Genomic DNA, 22,922 nt, shown 5'->3' on the forward strand with positions numbered 1-22,922 from the left:
AAAACATCAAAAATACAAGCAAAAGAAAGAAAGAAATTAGACTTCAAAATATAAAACTTTTGTGCACCAAAGACCACTATCAAGAAAGTGAAAAGACAACCTACATATTTACAAATAGTATAACTAATAAAGGTCTATTATTGAGAATATAAAAAGAACTCTTACAACTCAACCATAAATGGTCAAACAATCCAATTTAAAAACAGGCAAAGGACTTGAACAGACATTTCTCCAAAGATATTCAACTGGCCAATAAGTACATGAAAAGATGCTCAATGTCATTAGTCATTAGGGAAATAAATCAAAATCATAAGATACCACTTTACATCCACTAGGATGGTCATAATAAAAAAAAATTGGAAAATGACAAGTACTGGTAAGGTTGTGGAGAAACTGGAATCCTCGATCATTGCGAATTGGAATGTAAAATTGTGCAGGTCCTATGAAAAACAGTTCAGCAATTCCTCATTAAGTTACACGTAGAATTACTGTATGACCCAGCAATTCTGCTTATAGATATATACAAGATAATTAAAAACAGATGTTGAAACAAACACTTGTTCACAAATGTTCATAGCAGTACTATTCACAATAGCCACAAGGAAAACAACCCAAATAAATATTCATTACCTGATGAATGAACAGGACAATTGAATATTATTCAGCCATAAAAAGGAAAGAAGTACTGATATATGCTAAGTGAAAGAAGCCAGACACAAAAGGCCACATGCTCTATGATTCCATTTGTATGAAAATATCCAGAATAGGCAAATCCATCAAGTCAGAAAGATTGGTGGTGGCAAGGGATTGGGGGAAGGGAATAACAGGCAATGATGGCTTAATGGGTCCAGGGTTTCTTTTGGATGTGATGAAAATATTCTGAAGCTGGACAGTGGTGATGATTACACAATGTTATGAATGTTCTTAATGCCACTCAATAGTACATTTTAAAATGGTTAAAATTTTATATTGTGTATTTTATCACAATAAAAAAGGACTGTAAAAAAATCTAATGTAACATAACACACCATAGTATTATTCAGCAAAACAGTGTGACTTAGGATCAAGTAAAAAAAAAAACAAAAAAACAATAAATATTTAAACACAATGTATCACTAGCCCTAGCTCATAGAAGTAGCAAGACACAACTAAACTGACTCAAAACAAATTCTATATCACACGGTAAAAGGAAAGGAAATAAATCCATGGTGAAAAACATATACACAAAGCTCTAAAAATACCAGATCTGTAATTCACAAAAGACAATCAAATTAATTAAAAGCAATCTTTTGCAAATTTTTGTTTTCTTAGGGACAAGGAGATAAGTACAAGTCTCTGTTCGTAAGTAGGTGAGTTTGGGAGAGAAACATACAAACCACACCACAATTCAGAAAGTAAAGAACTCTAATGGTAGAGATGAAAACCAATTCAGGTATGTGGCTTGATTACTATTATTATCAACACCCCCAATTTGTAGGTGAGGTAACAGGCTGAGGAATGGCTACTTTCCTAAGTCATACAGCTTATAAACCTCAGAAATGGGACTTGAATACAGGGCCTCTTACTCTACCCTTGCTCTAACATTGGGGTCCTACTTTTTTTTTTCGATCTTCTTTCTCAGGGACAAAAACTCTCAATTCCAGATCTTGGGTATGGCTGGATTTCTGCTTCCAGATTGATGTTAACTGTGGACTTCCTGCTTACTGCCAGACTCTTTTGCCACTGGGCTTCAACTTACTAACAAAACTTACTACATGCTTCTGGCATCTGTCAATGAATTGACACAATTCTTTATTCTCTTGAAACCAGAAAGCCAATTGGTAGACTTCCCATGGCAGCTGGGCATCCCAGTGACTCCTGCCATATGGACCTTCTCTTTCTTATGCTAGAGCTAAGATTCAGGCCGCATGACGTTTTTTTCTTCAGCACCAGGTCCAGGGACAGCTCCAATAAGTTTTCACTGGGAAATACCACTCACTGTTCATCTGAAATAGCTTTCAGGTACTGCAATATAATAGCCAATTTTATATATTTGGTTGTAAGTGAAGGAAGCAAAACTCATACTGCTATAAGCACACAAGATATCTATTAGCTTTCATAAACTGCAAGTCTAGGAGTGCATTTGGTCTGGTTGGATCTAGAGGCTTTTTTAAATAAAGCCACCAGAATCATTCTCCCACCTTTTAGACTGGCTCCTCCAAATGACGGGTGAGATGGCCACCCAAAACAAAGACTGAGACTCACGTTCTGTTAGTTTAGTGATCCTCAAAGACACAATATTCCCTGACAGCACCAGCAGCAAGGTCTCAGGGAAAAAGTGATTGGCTGACTTGAATCTGTGACACTTTTGTGATGAGGTGGGTGAAAGGGGCTACATCAGAGAGGGTTCCTCACAAAAAGAGGGGCTTTAGTGGTGCTAGAGAAACAAAAATAGGAGTTCCCTGCACCTGGCATCCTCAGGGGAACTCATAACCCACAAATAATCTGAAGCTTGATGTGGGGTAAAACCATCATTCCCCTTGGCACTGCCTGAACTCAGTTTCCCAGAAAAGCCAGCGAAAGACCCAAATTATAGTTTCTACTTCCTCACTGTCCTTTTCCCAACAAATAGGTCCCAGGGACACATATGCAATCTGGGCCCAAGAATAGACTGGGGTGCCTGAAAATCTCCCAGGACTGATATGTAAATAAAACCCTAGCACTGAGTCCAGGTAACATTTGTAACCTTATCTTTACTATGCCTATAGTGTAGCCTATTCTGTAATGGCTTCACAGAATATGTAGTTAACCAGTACTTTTAAAGAAAAAAATCTGAATGTGATAAAACAGGAACTTTATTAATACAAACAATAATATCCTGTTATCAATCAGTGAAGAACTTCATGTTTCATTGTGCAAGACACTATTTTTTTTTTTTTATGTTTTTGTCCCTCTACCATTTTTGTATTCCCATCCCCCTAACTCCCCCCTTTGGCAACCATCACCTTCTTCTTTATATCTTTGTGTCTGTTTCTATGTTGTTTTGTTTATTCATTTGTTCTGTGTTTTTTTTTGATTCCCCATATAAGTGAAATTATATGGTATTTGTCTTTCTCTGTATGACTTATTTCATTTAGCATAACACCCTCTAGGTCTATCCACACTGTTGCAAATGGCAAGATTTCATTTTTTCATATTGCTGAATAATATTCTATTGTGTATATATATTATATATCATATATACACATATAATTACATATAATATGTATATAATATATACATACAATAGAATGTTATATACACATATACGTATGTATATATTTATGTGTGTATACATATATATACACCACATCTTCTTTAACCATTCATCTACTGATGGACATCTAGGTTGCTTCCATATCTTGGCTATTACCAGTAATGCTGCAATGAACATAGGGACGCATGTATCTTTTTGAATCAGTGATTTTGTTTTCTTTGGATAAATATCCAGAAGTGAGACTGCTAGATTGTATGGCAGTTCTATTTTTAATTTTTTAGGAAACTGCAAAACTGTTTTGCATAGTGGCTGCACTAATTTACAATCCTACAAACAGTGCACAAGAGCTCCCTTCTCTCCACATCCTCATCAACACTTGTTGTTTGTTGATTTATAGATGACAGCCACTCTCTCAGGTGTGAGGTGGTATCTCATTGTGGGTTTAATTTGCATTTCACTCATGATTAGTGACATTGAGCATCTTTTCATATATCTGTTGGCCATCTATATGTACTCTTTGGAGAGAGATCTATTTAGGTCCTCTGCCCATTTTTTAATTGGCATGTTTGTTTTTTTGGTATTAAGTTATATGAGTTCCTTACATATTTTATTTTTTATGTATTACAGTTAAAACAATACACAGATTCCATGCAATCCCTATTAAAATGCCAACATCATTCTTTTCAGAATTAAAACAACTAATCCTACAATTTACATGGATACACAAAAGACTCTCAATAGCCAAAGAAATTTTGAGAAAATACAAAGTGGGAGGTATAACGCTCTCTGACATCAAATATATTATAAAGCTATAATAATCAAAACAGCAAGGTACTTTCATAAAAACATATATATAGATCAATGAAATAGCCCAGAAATAAACCCTTGTTTATACGGTCACTTAATCTACCACAAAGGAGACAAGGATATATAATGAGGTAACAACAATCTGTTCAATAAGTAGTGTTGGGAAAAAATGCAAAAAAATGAAATTGGACCACTTTCCTATACCATATACAAAAATAAACTCAAAATGGACAGAGACTTAAATGTAAGACTCAAAACCATAAAACTCCTAGAAGAAAACATCGCTCTTAGCAGTATCTTTTTGGATATATCTCCTTGGGCAAGGGAAACGAAAGCAAAAATAAACAAATGGGACTACATCAAATTAAAAAGTGTTTGCATAGTGAAGGAAACCATCAACAAAACGAAAGACAACCTACTGAATCTGAGAAGATATTCACAAATGATATATCTGACAAGGGATTAATGTCCAAAATATGTAAGGAACTTAGTTTCACTTGAATTTTAAAATTCATATGCTTTTTAACATTCATTTTGCAGCTGAATGACTATGCTTCGTGATTATAATCTCTGCCAATAATTTGTCCTCCATTGTTTGTTTATTTGTTTTCCAAAGGTCATCACAGGTAACAGTTTAGTGTGCTTCTTTTTTATCTTAATCTCTGCTTTTAATATACCTTGATGATATCCTATATAGTATTTTGAATCTTTCTAAAAATTTAATATGATTGCATTAGCATTCTTCTATGTCTTTAAAAACTGTAAGCCTAATTCTAATGGAGGCATAATATTCCATGGAAAAGATGTACAACTTCATGATTCATTTTCAAGAAAAAATAAAGGTATCCACCCTTTACCCATTCTTTAATATACTGATTTTTTTTTTTATTGGATTGGAGAAGCCATTGGCTTAAGAAGTTCTAGAACAGAGTTCTAAAGAAAAAGAGGAGTATTAATAAATGATATACTTCTACCTTTCAGCCCAAGGTCCCCTTTCACATGTAAGATAAAGCTGTACTGCCTTCCAGCGTCTCAGAGTGGCTAACTGTTCACTGCTAAGTTGTTTAAGCATATTGTTATACCTCAAGTTCTCTTGGCGTGCTTTTCGATTAAAGGGCTCCACAAAAAACTCCTGAAAGAAACAACAATAAATAACGTCACTGAATTATACATTTACAGATATATTTTAAATTTTAAAACTTTGACCCAATAAAATCATGTAGTAAAATAAAGAAGCTGGTAACCAACACGATTTTCTTATTCTATTATTTTCCTTTAATGAAGCATGCTATGATTCTAGCTATAATCCATTTGTATTTTTTTAAAACTTAAGAAAATAGCTGAGCAACAAGAAATCTGTATTAAGGAATACACATGTATTTTTATTAGATCTTCATTAATTTGTTTCATCAGTGTTTTGTAGTTTTTAGCATACGGATCATGCCCATGCTTTGTTAAGCCAATATCTAAGTATTTCACTTTTTTAGAGTTACTGTAAATAGCATTTTTTTTAAATTTCAGTTTACAACTTTTCATTGCTTAACACACAGGAATATGATCAAATTTTGTATATTGATCTTATGTCCTGCAATGGTGCTATACTCATTAATTATAGGAAATTTTTCGTAGATTCCTTAGAATTTTCTACAATCATGTTATCTGCAAATAGTTTTACTTCTTCCTTCCCAATGTAAACGCTGTTTGTTTCTTTTTCTATTCTTACTGCATTTCTTAGAATTTATAGAAGCAATAGTGACTAGAAATGATGAGTGGACATTCCTGTCTAGTTCTCTACCTTACAGGAAAGCAGTCAGTTTTTCACCTGTAAGTATCAAATTTGCTGTAGGACTTTTGTAGAAATATAGGTAGCTTTCTATTCCTAGTTTGCTGAGAGCTTGCTTAAAAAAATGAATGTTGAACTTTGTCAAATACTTTTCTGCATCTACTGATAAGATCATGTAGTTTTTCTTGATAAATCTATTAATGCAGTCCATTATACAACTACCAAATGTTGAACCAGACGTATATTCCCAAGATAAACTCTACCTGGTTGTGATGTATAACTTTTTTTATATATTATTGGATTTTGTTTGCACATATGTTCCTCAGGGATATTGGTATACAGTTTTCTTGCACTATTTTTATATGGTTTCAACATGAGGGTAATATTGCTTTCATATAATGAGTTGGGAAATGATTCTACTTTTCTATTTTCTTAAGATTTTCATTTAATTTCTCCATTAAATGTTTGGTAACATATGCCAGTGAAACAACCTGGACCTTGAGTTTTTCCCTTTTGGAAGATTTTTAACTATAAACTCAATTTCTTTAATAGAGGACTATCCAGGTTATCTATTTACTATCTAATTATTTTTGAAAATTAGTATTTGTCAAAAAATTGATTCATTGCATTTAAGTCATCTTATTAATGCGCACAGATTGGTTTGAGTTGTCCTTTATTATCATGCTGATGTCTGCAGAGTCAGTGGTGATACCTCCCCTTTCATTCCTGGCATTAGTAATTTTTCACTTTTCATTTTTTGCTTTGTCAATCTGGCTAGAAATTTATCAATTTTACTGGTATTTTGAAGAAGTTCGATTTTGGTTTGAATGCTTTTCTCTATTGTTTTTCTGCTTTCAATTTCACTGACTGCTACTCTTTAATAGTTTCTTATTTAGAAACTAATTTAGATTAGTTTAGATTTCTTTTCCTAGTTTCTTATGGTGAAGACTTAAATTATCAATTTGAGGCATTTTTTCCTTTCTAATATAAATATTTCATGCTATAAATTTCCCTCTAAGCACTGATTTATACCCGGACTCCTCAGAGATAGCTATCAGCTTAATAAACTATTTAAATGATCACTATGTATAGAACATTTTGATATTAAATTTTTGTTACTGATCAATGTTTTTCTTCCAATTCTGAAATACTTTTCAGATAAACAATAGGAAATACTATTTGTTTTCAATGTTCAGAATTGTTATTACTCTATTTGAATGTTAAATCCTTAAAATCAACATTAAAAAACTAGATACTTAAAGCATTTAACAATTTTTACCTGAAACTTGAGTTTGCTTTCTCCTCCTTCCCGGTCTCTTTTATGCATATTCACCATTAAGGCTTCATAACAATCCTTCCAATAAAGTGCCATGTTCTCATGACCATCAAAAAATGTATGGGCTTCATACTGCTTCATATAAGGTACAATCTTATTGAAAAAAAAAAAAATATATATATATATATAATTTAATATATACTTCTACAAAAGTAACTTAGTAGAAAAATCCCACTGAAAAGATAAAACTTCATCTATATATCACACTGCGTGTTCACCACCCAGAGTCAGATCTCCTTACATCACCATATATTTGATCCCTTTTACCCTCATCTACCACCCGCCTCCCCCCGACCCTCTGGTAACCACTAAACTATTGTCTGTGTCTGTGAGTTTTTGTTTCTTCATTTATTAAAAATTTTTTTTAAAAAGATAAAACTTACATATTTTCCAATGTAAACTTGCCATTCATTTGAACTGCAATATTCTTGAAAATCTTCAAAAAAGGAGGAGCTACCATTGGTAAAAGGTAAAGAAGGCAGGTGCAAAGCCATGAAAAGCAGCTCATAAATTTTGGAAACCAGGGTGCGGACAAGGGGAATCAGAAATGAATAGATTTCTGTCTGTTCCTTGATAGATTGACTTAGAACATGTTCCAGCTTCCCTAAAATGTAACATGCTTCTTCTTGATTTTCAATCACTTTGGTCTGAAGTAGGGTGTTTAGCTTAGCTGATGCCATCGCACAAACCTGGAGAAAACAAGTGAGAAAGAGCAGAATAAAGCAGACATTAAGTGATAGCAGAAGTTCTCTGGCTCTTCTTGAATTTTTTTTTAAACAAATTATAAAAGTAACACATTTAATTTGAAATATACAGAAAAGTTATGGTGGATAATTAATCACCCAACATCCATCTCACTCTTTCTTACAGTCTGCAAGGATAGGGGGATGATTCCATCTCTAGTTCCAATAGGTCTTAAAAGTTATAAATAAGCCTAACAATGTGTCAACCCCTTGCCACAATGACTAGTTTGGGTAACTCATTTTTCAGTCAACTCACGTCATTGTCACAACGATTCATTCAGGGATAGCCTTATTAGTGCAAGTTCAGAATATTTACATAATCACTGTCAAGACCTGTGAATGGTCTCAGAATTTACCTTACCTCCAAGCTAACAAGTTAGCCTACCATAGTTTCATAGATACTGGCAGAAGACATGAGACTCCTGGGTCAGAGACAAAAATCTACGGCATCAGCAATAGCCAGAACGTCAGCGTTTACAGTGATTCCCCAAATTGCAATTCCCATGGTGAGAGATGAACAGGACTTGATGATGTCTGCACACACAGTGGTTGCATTACAGAAGAGGAACCCCAAGCATAGGAAACGAAACCCAAATCTTTTATATTGGCAGTAAGTATGCCTGAACTTTCCTGGGAAGGAGACATTATTATTATTATATAGGACAGTAAACAAACCTGAAGTGCTATGAGAATAGCAAATAAATATAACTGGAGCCTTGAGTGAATCATGCTTTAAAAACTCATCTTAACTATGGAATTTTCAATTATATGAACCAATGAATCTTAACTAAGTTAGTTTGAGTTGATATTTTTGTTATTTGGAATCAAAAGTATTCTGGCACATAAAGGACAGATACATAGTAGACCCAAGTCCTTGACCAAAACTCTAATTACCCTTAAGGTTTCCAAAGAAAACACATATTCAGGACACAAACCCATACACAAACACAAATACATACATAACTCTGTATTACGATTAAGCTTTGGCCTTAAACTCCAACATACAAAGGCAAATTAGGTCACAAAGGGGCCTCCTTTAGTCTAGGCTAGTGAAAGATCTAAGCCTTAAAACCATAGCAAGACAAAAGATATAAAGTGCCTGCTTCTCCTTTAATTCTGTATCCCAATTTTGGCTCTTATTTTTAAAATAAAGAAAAGCAAGAGAAAAAAATAAAGTATTAGAAGCTGACATCACTTCAAGAATGCATCTGTGCCAAAAACTGGTCTGAGCTGTATGCACAGGTCTTTACAAGCCAAGACAACAAAGAAGAGACCTCAGGCACTGTTTCCACGCAAGCCTTAAAGAAGCAAACAGCATTGGAGGAAACAATCTCTGTGATGGGTAAAAACTTTAACTTTTCTACTTTTAACTTTAGCTTCTACTAATGAAGCTTCTCTACCCTCTCAGATTGTTGCCAAATTCCTTCACTTTAGTCTTCAATTGGGAATAAAGGAGATTAATTCTAACAGAGGCCAACAAATGTAAGAAAAAAAGTCATATATCTTCTCAATATCTAGGAACTGTCAATACTAATATTCTGGTTTCTTTGCTATGTGTTTTTAAAAATACTGTTTATTAAAAAACAACATTCAGTGCTTTGATTTTAACTTAGTATCATGGTATTAAATAAACTATGTTTATTTGAAAGTAATAAAGATACTTTAAATGAATACAAAATAATTTACTTGACCACTGCCTTAATTTTGGATACAAACACACACTACACACACATAAATATGATATTCCCCCCATCCCATCATGAAGGGTACTGTAGTAGGGTCACCTGAGAAAATACAAAAAATACTGATGCCCTAATTCTCCCTTTCTGATTTAACTACTATGGCAATGCCCCACACAGGTATTTATAAAAGCTCCTCTAGTCCATGTGCAACCAGTGATGAGAATCACCACTGGCGGAGCTAAGACAACGGGAGGAGTAAGGACCCAGACAAAATGCAGGCCATATACTGCATCTAAATCAATATAGCATATCTAAAGAACTACCCAGTCCCACTTTAGAGACAACCTGGGAAATCTTGGAGTTTATGTAAAACTTCCTAATACTTAAATACTGGTGATAAGCTAATATGCATGTGCCAAACAAAATAAGTTTGCTAGCCAGATTCATTTTGTAGGCAGATCTATTTAAACCTCTTTAAGAGAAGAGGGTCCTTTCCTAGCTTTTAACATGCACAACCTCAAACATATATGCTTTTATTTCTAAAAGAATGAAATTAAACAACTAGCTAGTGAGAAATGTTTTAGATCACTGACTACTGGTAGATAGGATCATTCTATCTGTCGGTATGTGCTCATTTAACTGGTACTTAAGAGAGCCCTACTACAGGACAGGAATTGGATATTTAATGCTGAACAAATTAAACAAATAGACATTTTATTTAGTGAAATTTCATCAAGGAGAAAAACACTAAGGGTGACTATGGTAGGACAAAACAGAGTCCCAATATCTAAAATAAAAAATAACTATCCAGCCCGCTGACTGCAACTGTTTTAATAGCCATCAGGCTAATGTTAATGAAACAGCCAAAAAACCTATCCTCATTCTACTTCTAGGTAGAGAAGACTACGACAATGAACATCTGTGTACTAATCTTAGCTTTAGAGTGAAATTACTAAATGAAGAGTATAATAATTTCTATTAAAGTTCTTAGCTTATATATCTTCAAATTGCATTTAAAAGGCTGTACAATTCAATCGTCCACCATCCATGAATCACAATGCCCATTTTCATGTGTAACAGCTTTTCAGCATTTTCCATGTTTTCTATAACAAACATGTGTTACTTATAAGATTCTCAAAAAACTGTCTTTAAAAAGTTAGTAACATGGGGAAATGAGTTTGATATAATTGTGAGAAAGAAAACACAAAATCATCAAAATATACAATTTCAATCATCTGAAAAAATATATGCATAGAAAAATATACTAAAATATTGTAATTTTCTTTTAAGCTATGAGATGATTGATGAATAAGTTATTTTTTCTTTATGTTTTTGGGTATTTTCCACAATGAGCACGTGTTACTTTTACGATTAGAAAAAAAATATCTATTGAAAAGGATGACCTTTTCAAAATAGAGCAACCTTATGGAATTTTAACCTCTTTAGGCTTTTATCAACATTATAGCAAGTTTATGTATATTAGAAACCATTTTCACCCAGACCCCCTTAACCCTAAGTACTTAAAATTCCATTATCAAAGGAAAATAAAAAGAACCAGGTAAATAGCTAGGGGATACATGTCATGACTAATCCAACCCCGGTAATCTTAAGTATCGAATGTAAATATAATGAGAATAGACTAAAATTCACATGGAACTTTTCCATCCTTAAAATTTTTTAATTTTGGGTGGCCAGATGGCTCAGTTGGTTAGAGTGTGAGCTCTGAACAACAGGGTTGCTGGTTCAATTCACCCATGGGCCAGTGAGCTGCGCCCTCCGCAACTAGACAGAAGACAATGAGCTGCCACTGAGCTTCTGGAGGGGCGGCCTGATGACTCAGTTGGTTAGAGTGTGAGCTCTTAGCAACAAGGTTGCTGGTTCAATTCCCGCATGGGATGGTGGGCTGCGCCCCCTTCAACTAAAAGATTGAAAACGGCAACTGGACTTGGAGCTGAGCTGTGCCCTCCACAACTAGATTGAAGGACAACTTGGAGCTGATGGGCCCTGGAGAAACACACTGTTCCCCAATAAAATTTAAAAAAACAAATTATACTCCCCTAAGAAATTCTTTAAAAAAATTTTTTTTAATTTAAAATAGAAATAATAAATATTCCTTGGGTCCATATTTTGTTTCTCTTTATCTTGGAAACCTAGCATAATGCTAATATTTTTTTGGTATTCAGTAAGTGTTTGATGAATAAAAAAATATAAAATAGAATGTAAAACTGGATTAGTAAATTAGTAAAGTAACAAAAAAAGATTCTGAAAGGAATAACTTAAAAAATAATTTTCCTACAAATGCAAGACCTAAACTGCACATGTATAAATAGTCTATGCAAGCAGGATGGTGCCTTGCTGCATTAAATATAGATGATATGAGTAATGCCTTCTAATATAAGCTATCTATAAATTCTTTAAAAGGAAATTTTAAAATTATACTGAGTCATAAATATCAGGAAGAAATAAATACCTGCCTCTTAAGCTTCTTTCTAATCTCACAAAACTGAAACTAGAGTGAATTCGTAGATATTTTTCGAACAAAACAATTATAATACTGAAAACTTATTATCATTTAGTTATCACACAAATAATTTCTATGCTGCATGCAAGTATAGAAAATAATATAAAAGAATTGACAAACCTGTAAATTACCCCTTCCAATAAATCCTAGAAGCAACTGGATTTGCATTTGAGAGAGTTTTACCCATACTGGGCCTTCTGAATACCAAACTGACAGACAGTCGAAGAGCATCATCATATCCTCTAAAAGCTATATCACAAAAGAAACATTAAAAAAGAAATCAGTTCTTTAATCTACTGATGATGAGTTTTCCCCACAGTAATACAAATTATAAATATTTCAAAACTAATTCAGTGTACAGCTGGTAAAAGCCAAAAGAATGATCCTAGTAATAGCTAACAAAATCTGTGACTATCACATCTTATCCATGGTTTACTGCATCTGATTAAATATTAGTGCTCTGCTATGTTCATTGCAGCATTAATCACAGTGGCGAAGACATGGAAATAACCAAAGTGTCCTTCAATAGATGACTGGATAAAGATGTGGTACATATATACAGTGGAATATTACTTAGCCATAAGAAAAGATGAAATACTGCCGTTTGCAACAACATGGATGGATCTTGAGATTATCAGGCTAAGTGAAATAAGTCCGATACACAAAATTGAGAAACATATGATTTCATTCATATGTGGGATATAAAACTGAAAGCCACAAACAAGCAAGCAAAAACTCAAAGGCGCAGAAAACAGTTTAAGTGGTTACCAGAGGGTAAGAGGGGAGAGGGGGGTAAAAGGGATCAAATATATGGTGATGGAAGGAGAAAGGAGAACTGACTCTGGGTGGTGAACACACAACGCAATATATAGATGATGTATTATAGAACTGTACACTTAAAACCTATATAATTTTATTAACCAATGTCACCCCAATAAGTTTAATAAAAAAGAAAATATATAGATATATAGATATAGCTCTCTCTCTCTCTCTCTTTCTATATATATATATATGTATATTTGAAAAAAGGTGGTACAAAATTTCTTTCTTTATTAAATAAAGTCTTTCACTGCCAAAGAAATAATTTCAAAGAAATATTACTGCACCTTCTCAGTCCACATGTTTGAATTAACTAGTCCCTCTGACTGCAGAAAGTCCTGTATGATCAGCATGAGTCGGAAAGCATTTTCAGCAGTTACTGGATTAGTTTTTGCTTCTCTGTTTTCCGTGACTGCCCATTCTAACATCTTCTGTAGCAAACTAAATGTAAAATAAAGTCCTCTTAAAATCATTTTAAGTTTGGAATAAAAGTAGGATAGGAAAAATAAACCCAGTTATTTATTAATAGGATTGTATCTCCAAAGATATACTCTCACTGCCAGGTATCATAAAACATTTGGATAGAATTTAATTTAATTAATTTATTTATTTACTTTTACTTTTTTATAGAATTTTATAACAATGAAGTAACATTTGGAGTATCTATTTTTAATATACCTGTTGACTATAAAAAAATTATGAAAATAATTCACATTCTAGTCTCCATGACGTAACTTAAAAGTTTCTTTAAAGCTGAAATTGGAAAGGTTAGAAAAGAAAGCCTTATTATGCCTTACAGTGGGGTCTGACTCTGTAGAAAAACAAAGAAGTAATTCTTTCCTAGTGTGCTATTATTACAGTGTTCTATCATATATAGGGAACTCAAAGCTTTAGAAAAGTAATTTTCATGAAAACACTATTCCCTTCCCTTAGCATGGAAACACTGAAATTTGGACAAGACTGTAAAACATAACACACCAAATGCTTAGATACTGCAGAAAACAATTTAAACAACAAAGAATATGTAATCACTTAAACCCCAAATTAATTTAAGATTTAAATCTCCTTTTTTCTCTCTATACCCCGTGAACACTGAATAAATGTTTAATAACAAATATTATATTAGACTCCTGCCCACTCCAAAAGGAGAGAAGTCACCAAGTGAATGCTTACATTTGTTTTATCTCATCTGATGGTCGAAGTAGCTCACTGGATATTCCTGATTTAGTTAGTGCCGAAAACACTTGTCCTCGTTCAATCCAGGTATCATCATCAGACTTTTCTATTCCTTTACACATTATATAGTTCAAAATATCTGTCAGTAACTGAAGAAGCTCCTCCTCACATTTCTATAAAAAATATAAAGTAATATTAAATCACTGGAGGGAGAGTGTTAAAAGCACATAATAATAAGATCAATCACATATACTGATGGTAATCCTTGAACACATTATTCAAGTGTCTGGATGAACCTGGAACTTTACTAAGCAGGTCCCAGAGATACTAAGATGAATAAAACATTGGCTTTGCTCACAAGACATTCATAATTTAGTAATTTATAGGCTTCTAATGTCTTAGATTATAACATTAACAACATGAATATAGTAAGAAACTGTTAACAATTACACATTTCTAAGGATTAGAAGTATATAATAGACATACAAAAACAGCTTTTTTGGACTTATTTGGACAAACAAATACTTTACCTCTTGGCTTTCAAGTAAAGAGAAGTCATCACTAAAGCCCGTATCACTTGTGATGCTGCTTTCTTTGTCAGACTGCACAGAAAATGATTTAGTAGACTCTATTGGAGATGGTGTGCTAGGCAAGCTGTCTGGCATTTGACTTCCACTATCACTCAGTTCACATGAGTCAATTCCACTCAGATCTAAACTCAAATGTGAAGGGTTACTGTGCCAGAATTCTTCTTGATTCTCTGATTTGAAAGACAATTCTCCCACAGAGCTATCTTCTTGAAATAATGGTATATTTGAATCTAGAGAGTGTCTATCCTCCAAGCTCCACTGATCTGAAGACACATTAGCTGAGGCAAAAGAGTTGATTTTTTCATCATCTGTCTTTTCATCGAAGCTCCTCTTAGTGTCTTCAGCTGATGTATTTTTATCATTGTCTTTCACTAAGACAGCCCTAGTGTGCTTATGAACAGTATGTTCATTTTCAAAGTCTGCTTTGAAGAAAAGCCTAACTAAAGTGTCTTGCCAACCCACTTGTTGAGATATTTGATGTGCTGCATCTGGCTGGGACTGTAAAATCTGTAAAATCTGCAAGGAGATTAAGAACACAAAAATGTGTCAGAAAGTACACAGTGCTTTACATCAAAAATAATTCCTTTTCAGTTATTTTACTGACAAAGGAACTTAATAAGAAACTTTCAGAGGGTATACTTTCAAAAGATTATATTCTTAACCAGATTAGAAACTATTAGGAGAGCAGACATTGTGTTTGTAATTAATCTGCATAAAACTCATTGTGCAGAGTAAGGATGTACTCCAATATTTGCTAAAAGATAAAAAAAGGAAAAAAAGATAAATTATCCTCCACATGTCAACACACGCATGTTAATTTAACCTAGTCATAGAGAAAATATAGAGTGAAAATATATTTAAGATATAATAGTTATATCGACTCAACTAAATACCTTCCATGAGTTTATCACATTTGTTCAGCAAATATTGAACATCTACTATGTGCCACAGTTCTGGCTCCAGGGCTAGGGAAGTAAACAGGACACACAAGACACTTTGGCAGAATCTAGGTGCCCCAAGAATAATGTTTTCCCGTTTCGTTTTTTTTTCCAGGCGAAGTTAATGGTTGCCTTTACAAAACCGTTTTTTCTATTAACTCTATCTTGTACAAACAGAACACAAATTAAACTTTAATTCCAAAAAACTAATTCCAAACAGATAGATGCTGCTATTTAGCAAGAATAAGAAACTGAAATGAAAGAGTATCTACTGACATGGCAATGTGTATGATCTCCACTATACAACTGACTTCACATTTCTTTAGAATAAAAACGAGTTCTCAAACACTGTCAGAAATTCAGTTAAGATCTTTTAAGACATTTTTAACATAAAGCCTATAAACTTCTATGTAGATGAAAAAACCTTTGGCTCCCAGTGTTTAGAGTATAATATCTCTTCTATCAGAACTTTTAACTGTGACAAGTTTCATAGCAGGAGATGAATAATGTCGGTAGGGACTTCAACATTAATACACTGATGCTGATATAGAAAGTAATGAGTCACAATGACATAGGAAGTTTCTTTCTTCACTAATGCTATCAATCAGGTATCTCCCATTACTCTACAGGTGCAGAATATCAATTCTTTTTCCTTCCAGATGAAGCTTTGCTTGACAAAGAAACTTTCCTTGATTTCATTACTTTCAATTTTCCAAAAAAAAAGACATACTATTTGTCCTTAATATACATAATGGATAAAAACTAGGGTGCCCTGGAAGCTGTTTCCAACTGCACATTGAAAGGAAAGGATCAATTTGCATGAGTTGCTCCAAGGACAATATGGCAAAATCCATCAAAATGTAAAATGTGAATACCCTGTGACACAGCAATTCCATTTCATGGATTACGTACTCCAGATGTATTACCACAAATAGGTAAAGATATATATAAAAAAAGTGTTCTTAACAGTAGTTTATTGACATGGAAAAAGAGGAAACAACCTAAATTCCAACAACAAGGAATTTTATAGAATAGCCAAAAAACTTAAAATGTAGCCATTTAAAGAGAAAGATATATATCCACATTTACTGACTGAAAAATGCTGTGACACAATTAGGAAATAAATACAAAAGAAAAGCAGGAAACACATTAAATTCTATACAGGTCAGTGGTTGCCAGTGGAAGCAAAAGGTTATAATCAGGAAGAAACATGGGGAATAACTAATTGTTGCTCTAGATAAAGGTCAATGGGTACACTGAAGTCAAATCATTGCTAGAGTATTCATAAACAAATTAAAGAAAATTCTTTCCACAAAGTTCAAAAGATTTAGAAATTCTAAAATATGGTATATGAATTAAAAATGGTCATAATCATTGAAAGTTCTTAATAAAAAAAACTATTCTCTGGTAATAAACTTGTCTCTGGAAAGGGCCTATTCCCAGGAGCCCATGTAGGGCTAAAAAGAACAAAATCATATGCTGATTGCTTGTGAGTAAATGAAATTAACTGACCTCAAAAAAGGAAACTATTCACAAAATTATGTCATTTATAAAATAACATATTAAAACTTCTACCTGGTGCAAAACACTCTAAAAGTTATTTACAGTCTAATGACACTGCTATTTTAAAGTACACCTCAAAAATTTACTAACCTTTCTGCAGATGACTACTCTGACATTTATACATGTTCTGTGAGATATATATACCACAGACAACAGATCTTTGAAATTAATAGCAGGATCTATGGTGGGAAAAAAACAAAAAGTTAAAAACGAATTCCAGAGATAACCAAAGAAAGAACTGTAGGTAAAAGTTATATAAATGCTGATATAATTGTTTCGTTTTTATTTATTTTTTTTTTGCTATCAACAGATACCCTTTATTTTTTTCCAGCTTTATTGAGATGTAATTGACATAAAACATTGTATAAGTTTAAGGTGTACGATATGATGATTTGATACACATTTATACTGTAAAATGATTTCAGTAAGGTTTGTTAATATATCCACTAACTCACAGTTACCATTTTTCTTTTTGTGGTGAGAACATTTAGTATCCACTCTCTTACCAACTTTCAAGTACACAATACAGTATTGTTAACTATAGTCACCATGTTGTACATTAGATCCCCAAACTTATTCATCTTATAATTGGAAGTCTGCACCCTTTGACCACCTTCACCTACTTCCCTTACACCCATGGCCTTGGTAACCACAATCTACCCTCTGAGTTTGACTTTTTGGATTTTACATATAAGTGAGGTCATACAGTATTTGTCCTTCTCTATCTGACTTATTTCACTTAGCAGAGTGCTTTCCAGGTTCTTCCATGTTATTGCAAATGGCAAGATGTCCTTATTTTTATGGTTAACATTCCATTGTGTGTGTACATACACGCATGCACACACACACAGAGAGACACACACACACATATCTTCTTTATCCATTCACCCATGAATGGGGACACTTAGTTTGTTTCTATGTCTTAGCTATCACAAACGACGGTGCCAAAAACATGGGGGTACAGATCTCTTCCAGAGAGTAACTTCATTTCCTTTGGATACATACCCAGTAGTGTGATTGTTGGATCATATGGGAATTCTATTTTTAATTTGCTGAAGAACCTCCATGCCCTTTTCCACAGTAACTGTACCAATTTACGATCCCATCGACAGTGTACATGGGTTCCCTTTCCTCCACATTTTCACCAGCACTTATTTCTTGTCTTTTTTATAAGAGCCATTCTAATAGGTATGGAGTGGTATCTGTTGGTTTTGATTTGCATTTCCCTGATAATTAAGGATGATAAGCACCTTTTCATGGACCTATTCGCCATTTGGATGTCTTCTTTGGAAAAAATATCTATACAGGTCCTTTACTCATTTTTATTGGATACTAAAACCCCTTATTAGATCCTAATTTGCAAATGTCTTATTTTGTTGGTAGTTTCTTTTGCTGCGCAGAAGCTTTTTAATTTGCTGTAGTCCCACTTGTTTGACTTTTTTTTGCTTGTGCTTTTGGTATCATATCCAAAAATATAACCACCAGGATCAATGTCAAGGAGCATTTTCCTTAGGTTTTCTTCTACCAGTTTTATGGCTAAGGTCTTACATTCAAATCTTTAACTCATTTGAGTTAATTTTTGTGAGTGGAGTAAGATAGGGGTCATTTTTATTCTTTCGCACATGGACGCCCAGTTTTCCTGACTCTATCTATTGAAGAGACTATCTTTTCCCCATTGAGTATTCATGGATCCCTTGGTCAAATATTAGCTGACCATATATATGCAGGTTTATTTTTGGGCTCAATTCTGTTTCATTGGTCTATGTCTATGTTTTTATGCCCACGGCATACTGTTTTGATTATTATAGCTTTGTAGTATAGTTTAAAATAAGAAAGAGTGATGCCTTCAGGATTCTTCTTTCTCAAGTTCTTTCTCAAAGAAAGAACCATTGGTAATAGTTATATAAATGGTGAAATCATTGTTTGATTTTAAATACGAATTATAGATATGTTCAAATTTTACAAAAACAGTAGGTTTAGAATGTTTGATATCTTTCTGAGAAAACCCTAAATAACTACTCTTTTCTTTTGGTTGCCTGAACAGACTGTCCATACAGCTTGGAACTTAGACTATTATTTATCTTTTTATGTACATGTTTTATCTTATCAAGATGGTAAAACACTCAAGACAGAGACTTATACCTTTTTGAACTCTCAGCATGTTATAATTCTACAGTTTGTAGTATGCACTAAAAAAAGGTTTATCAAACAAAGAATATCTGAAATTAGTTTTAATTTTGACTTTAAGAATTTAAGCTCCATAAAGAAAAATGATAGACTACTTCATACATATTTTCCCTAGTGTCCTTTTCCTGTTACACAGACTGAATTATTTTCTAATCACTAAGTCAATAAACATTTACTGGGGGCCTACTAAGTAAGGCACTGTTTGCCCTAGGGAGACATATGAAACAATACCTAAGGAAAGCCCTGCTGAATCAAATAGTAGGTAATTTAAAAAGCAACCTGAGTAAGGAGGAAAAGAGAACCTTCAGGGAAAAAGAAAATTGAGAACCATCATAGAATTATGTGACTATGAAGAACATTTCTTAAAAGTTATCAGCATTGTCTCCTTAGTCATACCTGTATTTATGATTTGATTGGTGAGGTTTTTAATGAGAGAAGTATTAACAGATACTTCACTGACAAGGAGTCCCAACCCTGAGTAGCCAACTTCTCTGAGTCGAATACGTTGTTTGCTTCGTTCATAAACATTTGTGCATTTCAACATTTGTTCCATAACCTAGTCAGAATAATACAGTCTTCTCAATATGGAAAACTCAGAACAGTTTGTTTGTTAGTTTAGTATTGAATGAATATTAGTGTAAGATGTTTATGGAGTACAATTTTATTTTAAGTATATAAAACAAAACAAAACAAAATCCAGCACTAATAAGGAGCACTCTGTATCACACTATCATTAAAGTGGATTTAAAAATAAATTGCACTGAAACACACATAAATATGTTAAAAACTCTAGTTTACATGTATTTCTTAGCAGATGAAAGAAATAATTTAAAATTTTCTTTTAATGGCTAAGGCATAGATAGAAACAAATCCTATAGTTTGCAAGAGACACAAAGGTGTGTTCTGAAAGGGAACAAAGATACTTCTAGATCAATTTAGTAATCCATTTATGTAACAGTCATCAAACTAATTTTCAATAACAAGGAAACATTTTGTGAAGCAACCCATCCATCCATATGCTAAAATGGAAGAATGAATTAGTAACCCCATACTTCTTGGAGTGAGATCAACATTCTTCAAAGTGAGATACTGAAGCACTACGTGGAAAGGGTAATCTTGGCAAAATAATATGAACAATCCCTTCAGGACATTTTTGAGGAAATAACATTTAATCTCCATAAAGGAACAGTTGTGTGGACAGATGTTTTAAAGAGTGGCCTCAGGAGTCGCCATGACCAGTACTCAAGAGGGACTAGGCTAAACCATTTTTAATGCATCTTTGTTTTCCAAAGTTTAAGGATTTCAAACAGGTATTCCAAACATGACCTCATAAGTAGACTTTATAATGTAACACTACAAATGATGTAAGAGGAAATAACTGTTGCATGGCAATTAGGTACAATGAACAGGCAAACAAATCATGGGGGAAAAAAAGAATTCATTTGGCAGTAGAAATACAAGGTGTGATCAAAAAATACAGTGAACGTTTAAATTAAAAAAAAAATGATTACAGTAAAAGACACATTGCCATTAATCCCCCTCAAAATACTCCCCCTCGCTTCGAACACACTTATGTCATCGTTCTTGCCACTTTCTGAAGCAGTTCTGATGTCCTCTTTCATGAGTGTCTTTAGTTGTGCTGTTGTGTCTGCCTCGATGTCCTAAATCATTTTGACTTTGGGGAAGAGCCAGAATTTGCACAGTGCCAGATCCGGTGAATAAGGTGGATGAGGACACACTGTAATGTTTTTGACAGAAACTGCTGTATACCAGAAGTGATGTATGACACGGAGCATTGTCATGATGGAGGATGATTTATGGCACACTTTAAAACACACCTTCTCTCAATCATAGCTCACACCCGACTGATTATACTGAAAAAATTGAAGCTTGTCACACACCGTTAATAAGGTTTGACACGCCACTTCCCATATTGAAGATCCCTGCCTTTCTATTGAGTGGCACTCGGCAGCAGCATTCACCATGGTTTTTGATCACAACAGACACCCTCCGTGTCACACATTGGTTCTGATATGGCAATTTCTGTCAAATAAAAACATTACGGTGTGTTGTTTGACAGATCCACCTTATTCACTGGATCTGGCACCATGCAACTTCTGGATCTTCCCCAAAGTCAAAATGATTCAGGACCTCAGGGCAGGCCACAACAGCATAACTAAAGACACTCATGACAGAGGGCTTCAGAACTGCTTCAGAAAGTGCAAGAAGGATGGGATTAGCGTGTTCGGAGAAAGGGGGGAGGGGGTATATTGAGGGGAGATTAATGGTAATGTCTTTTACGGTAATAAATTTTTATTTAAACTTTCACCATATTGTTTGATCACAACTCGTATGTCTGACTCCTTTATTTTTCATTAACAAATAAAAGGTGGATTGGGTAACTTCGGCCAATGTTTGAAGTTTTGGATATTCTGGCTAGTTTAATAAAATATGTTCTATTTTTCTGCCTCAGTATCTTCATCTATAAAATGGGGATATTTTCACTTGATAAAGTTGTTGTGAGGAATAAGTAAGCTAGTATATGAAAAGTGTTTAGTGCCTGACAAATAGTGAGTTATACATAAGGTTAGTTATTGATCTGCCATGTAGAGCCATCGTAAGTCAAAAGGCAGATGAGAGGTTTTATACTGAGGACAGTATGACAAAGAACATATTCCACTGAAATGATTGATCAGATTACAACATAATTAGCTTTTAAATATGCAAACAAACACATGTAAAATATGTCAATACAAATTTGACAATTTAAAATTAGATATAAGATATGAAAAAAGAATTCACATTCTTAAAATGGCTATGTTCCAAGTAAATTCATATACCCACAAATACCCCAAAATAGAAAGACATTTAAGAAATGTTCATACCTTAAAAATGATTTCTCTTAGTCTGTCAGAATACTTCTGATTTAAGAGCAAGGCATAGAGTATGTCAGCATTTCCTGGTTCAAACAGCAGTAGGAACAGTTGGCCTCTAGTTGGACTGGTATGTAGGAGACTTAAGAGTATATCTAAAATTCCAAGGAGCTTTTAAAATTAAACAACACAAAGCAAAAAAACACTCATATATGGAAGCACAAATAAAATCATAAAACACAAAGTTATTTAACTAACTACAAACCCTAATGTTCTAGCTTAACTGAATTATCTGATGTCTTCTGAACCCTGCTTTCCCTCCATTATGCTCTTGGCTTATTCTGTCTTCTTTTGTATATCTTCTCACTACCATATTTACCTGCTTTGTCCATGTAAAAAGCCATCTCTTCCATTAAGCCTTTCCTGGTATCCTAACATGTAATATTCTCCTAAGAATACCTCATAGGACTTTATATCTCTCTTATAGACGTTATCATACTCTTTTTTGTTTCATAATTATTTATAAACCTCTCTTATCCAACCCTGCATGCATTAGGCTAAAAGAATGATAATTCATTCATTGTTATAAACCTATAATGTCTAGTATTACTCTATGTATACAGTAAGTTTTCAATAAATAATTCTTTGATTGAAATGACCAAGAAAATA

At 33.6% G+C, this 22,922-nt stretch overlaps 1 protein-coding gene across 7 annotated transcripts in view; it reads right to left on the reverse strand.

Annotated features, from left to right (window-relative positions):
• The window catches only part of NBEAL1 (neurobeachin like 1), a 153,103-nt gene that overhangs the window by 55,114 nt on the left and 75,067 nt on the right, over positions 1–22,922 (reverse strand). For all 7 annotated transcript variants that reach the window (XM_033111730.1, XM_033111733.1, XM_033111734.1 and 4 more), the window contains 10 exons: positions 22,266–22,424; positions 19,777–19,936; positions 17,284–17,372; positions 14,633–15,208; positions 14,100–14,275; positions 13,214–13,367; positions 12,228–12,356; positions 7,545–7,850; positions 7,105–7,254; positions 5,017–5,174 (listed from right to left, as the gene is read on the reverse strand). In XM_033111730.1, coding sequence (XP_032967621.1) covers positions 5,017–5,174; positions 7,105–7,254; positions 7,545–7,850; positions 12,228–12,356; positions 13,214–13,367; positions 14,100–14,275; positions 14,633–15,208; positions 17,284–17,372; positions 19,777–19,936; positions 22,266–22,424 — 2,057 coding nt within the window. The remainder of the gene's footprint in view (positions 1–5,016; positions 5,175–7,104; positions 7,255–7,544; positions 7,851–12,227; positions 12,357–13,213; positions 13,368–14,099; positions 14,276–14,632; positions 15,209–17,283; positions 17,373–19,776; positions 19,937–22,265; positions 22,425–22,922) is intronic.

The sequence above is a fragment of the Rhinolophus ferrumequinum genome, chromosome 8 (genome assembly GCF_004115265.2).
Source record: "Rhinolophus ferrumequinum isolate MPI-CBG mRhiFer1 chromosome 8, mRhiFer1_v1.p, whole genome shotgun sequence".
In the NCBI taxonomy this organism is placed as follows: domain Eukaryota; kingdom Metazoa; phylum Chordata; class Mammalia; order Chiroptera; family Rhinolophidae; genus Rhinolophus; species Rhinolophus ferrumequinum.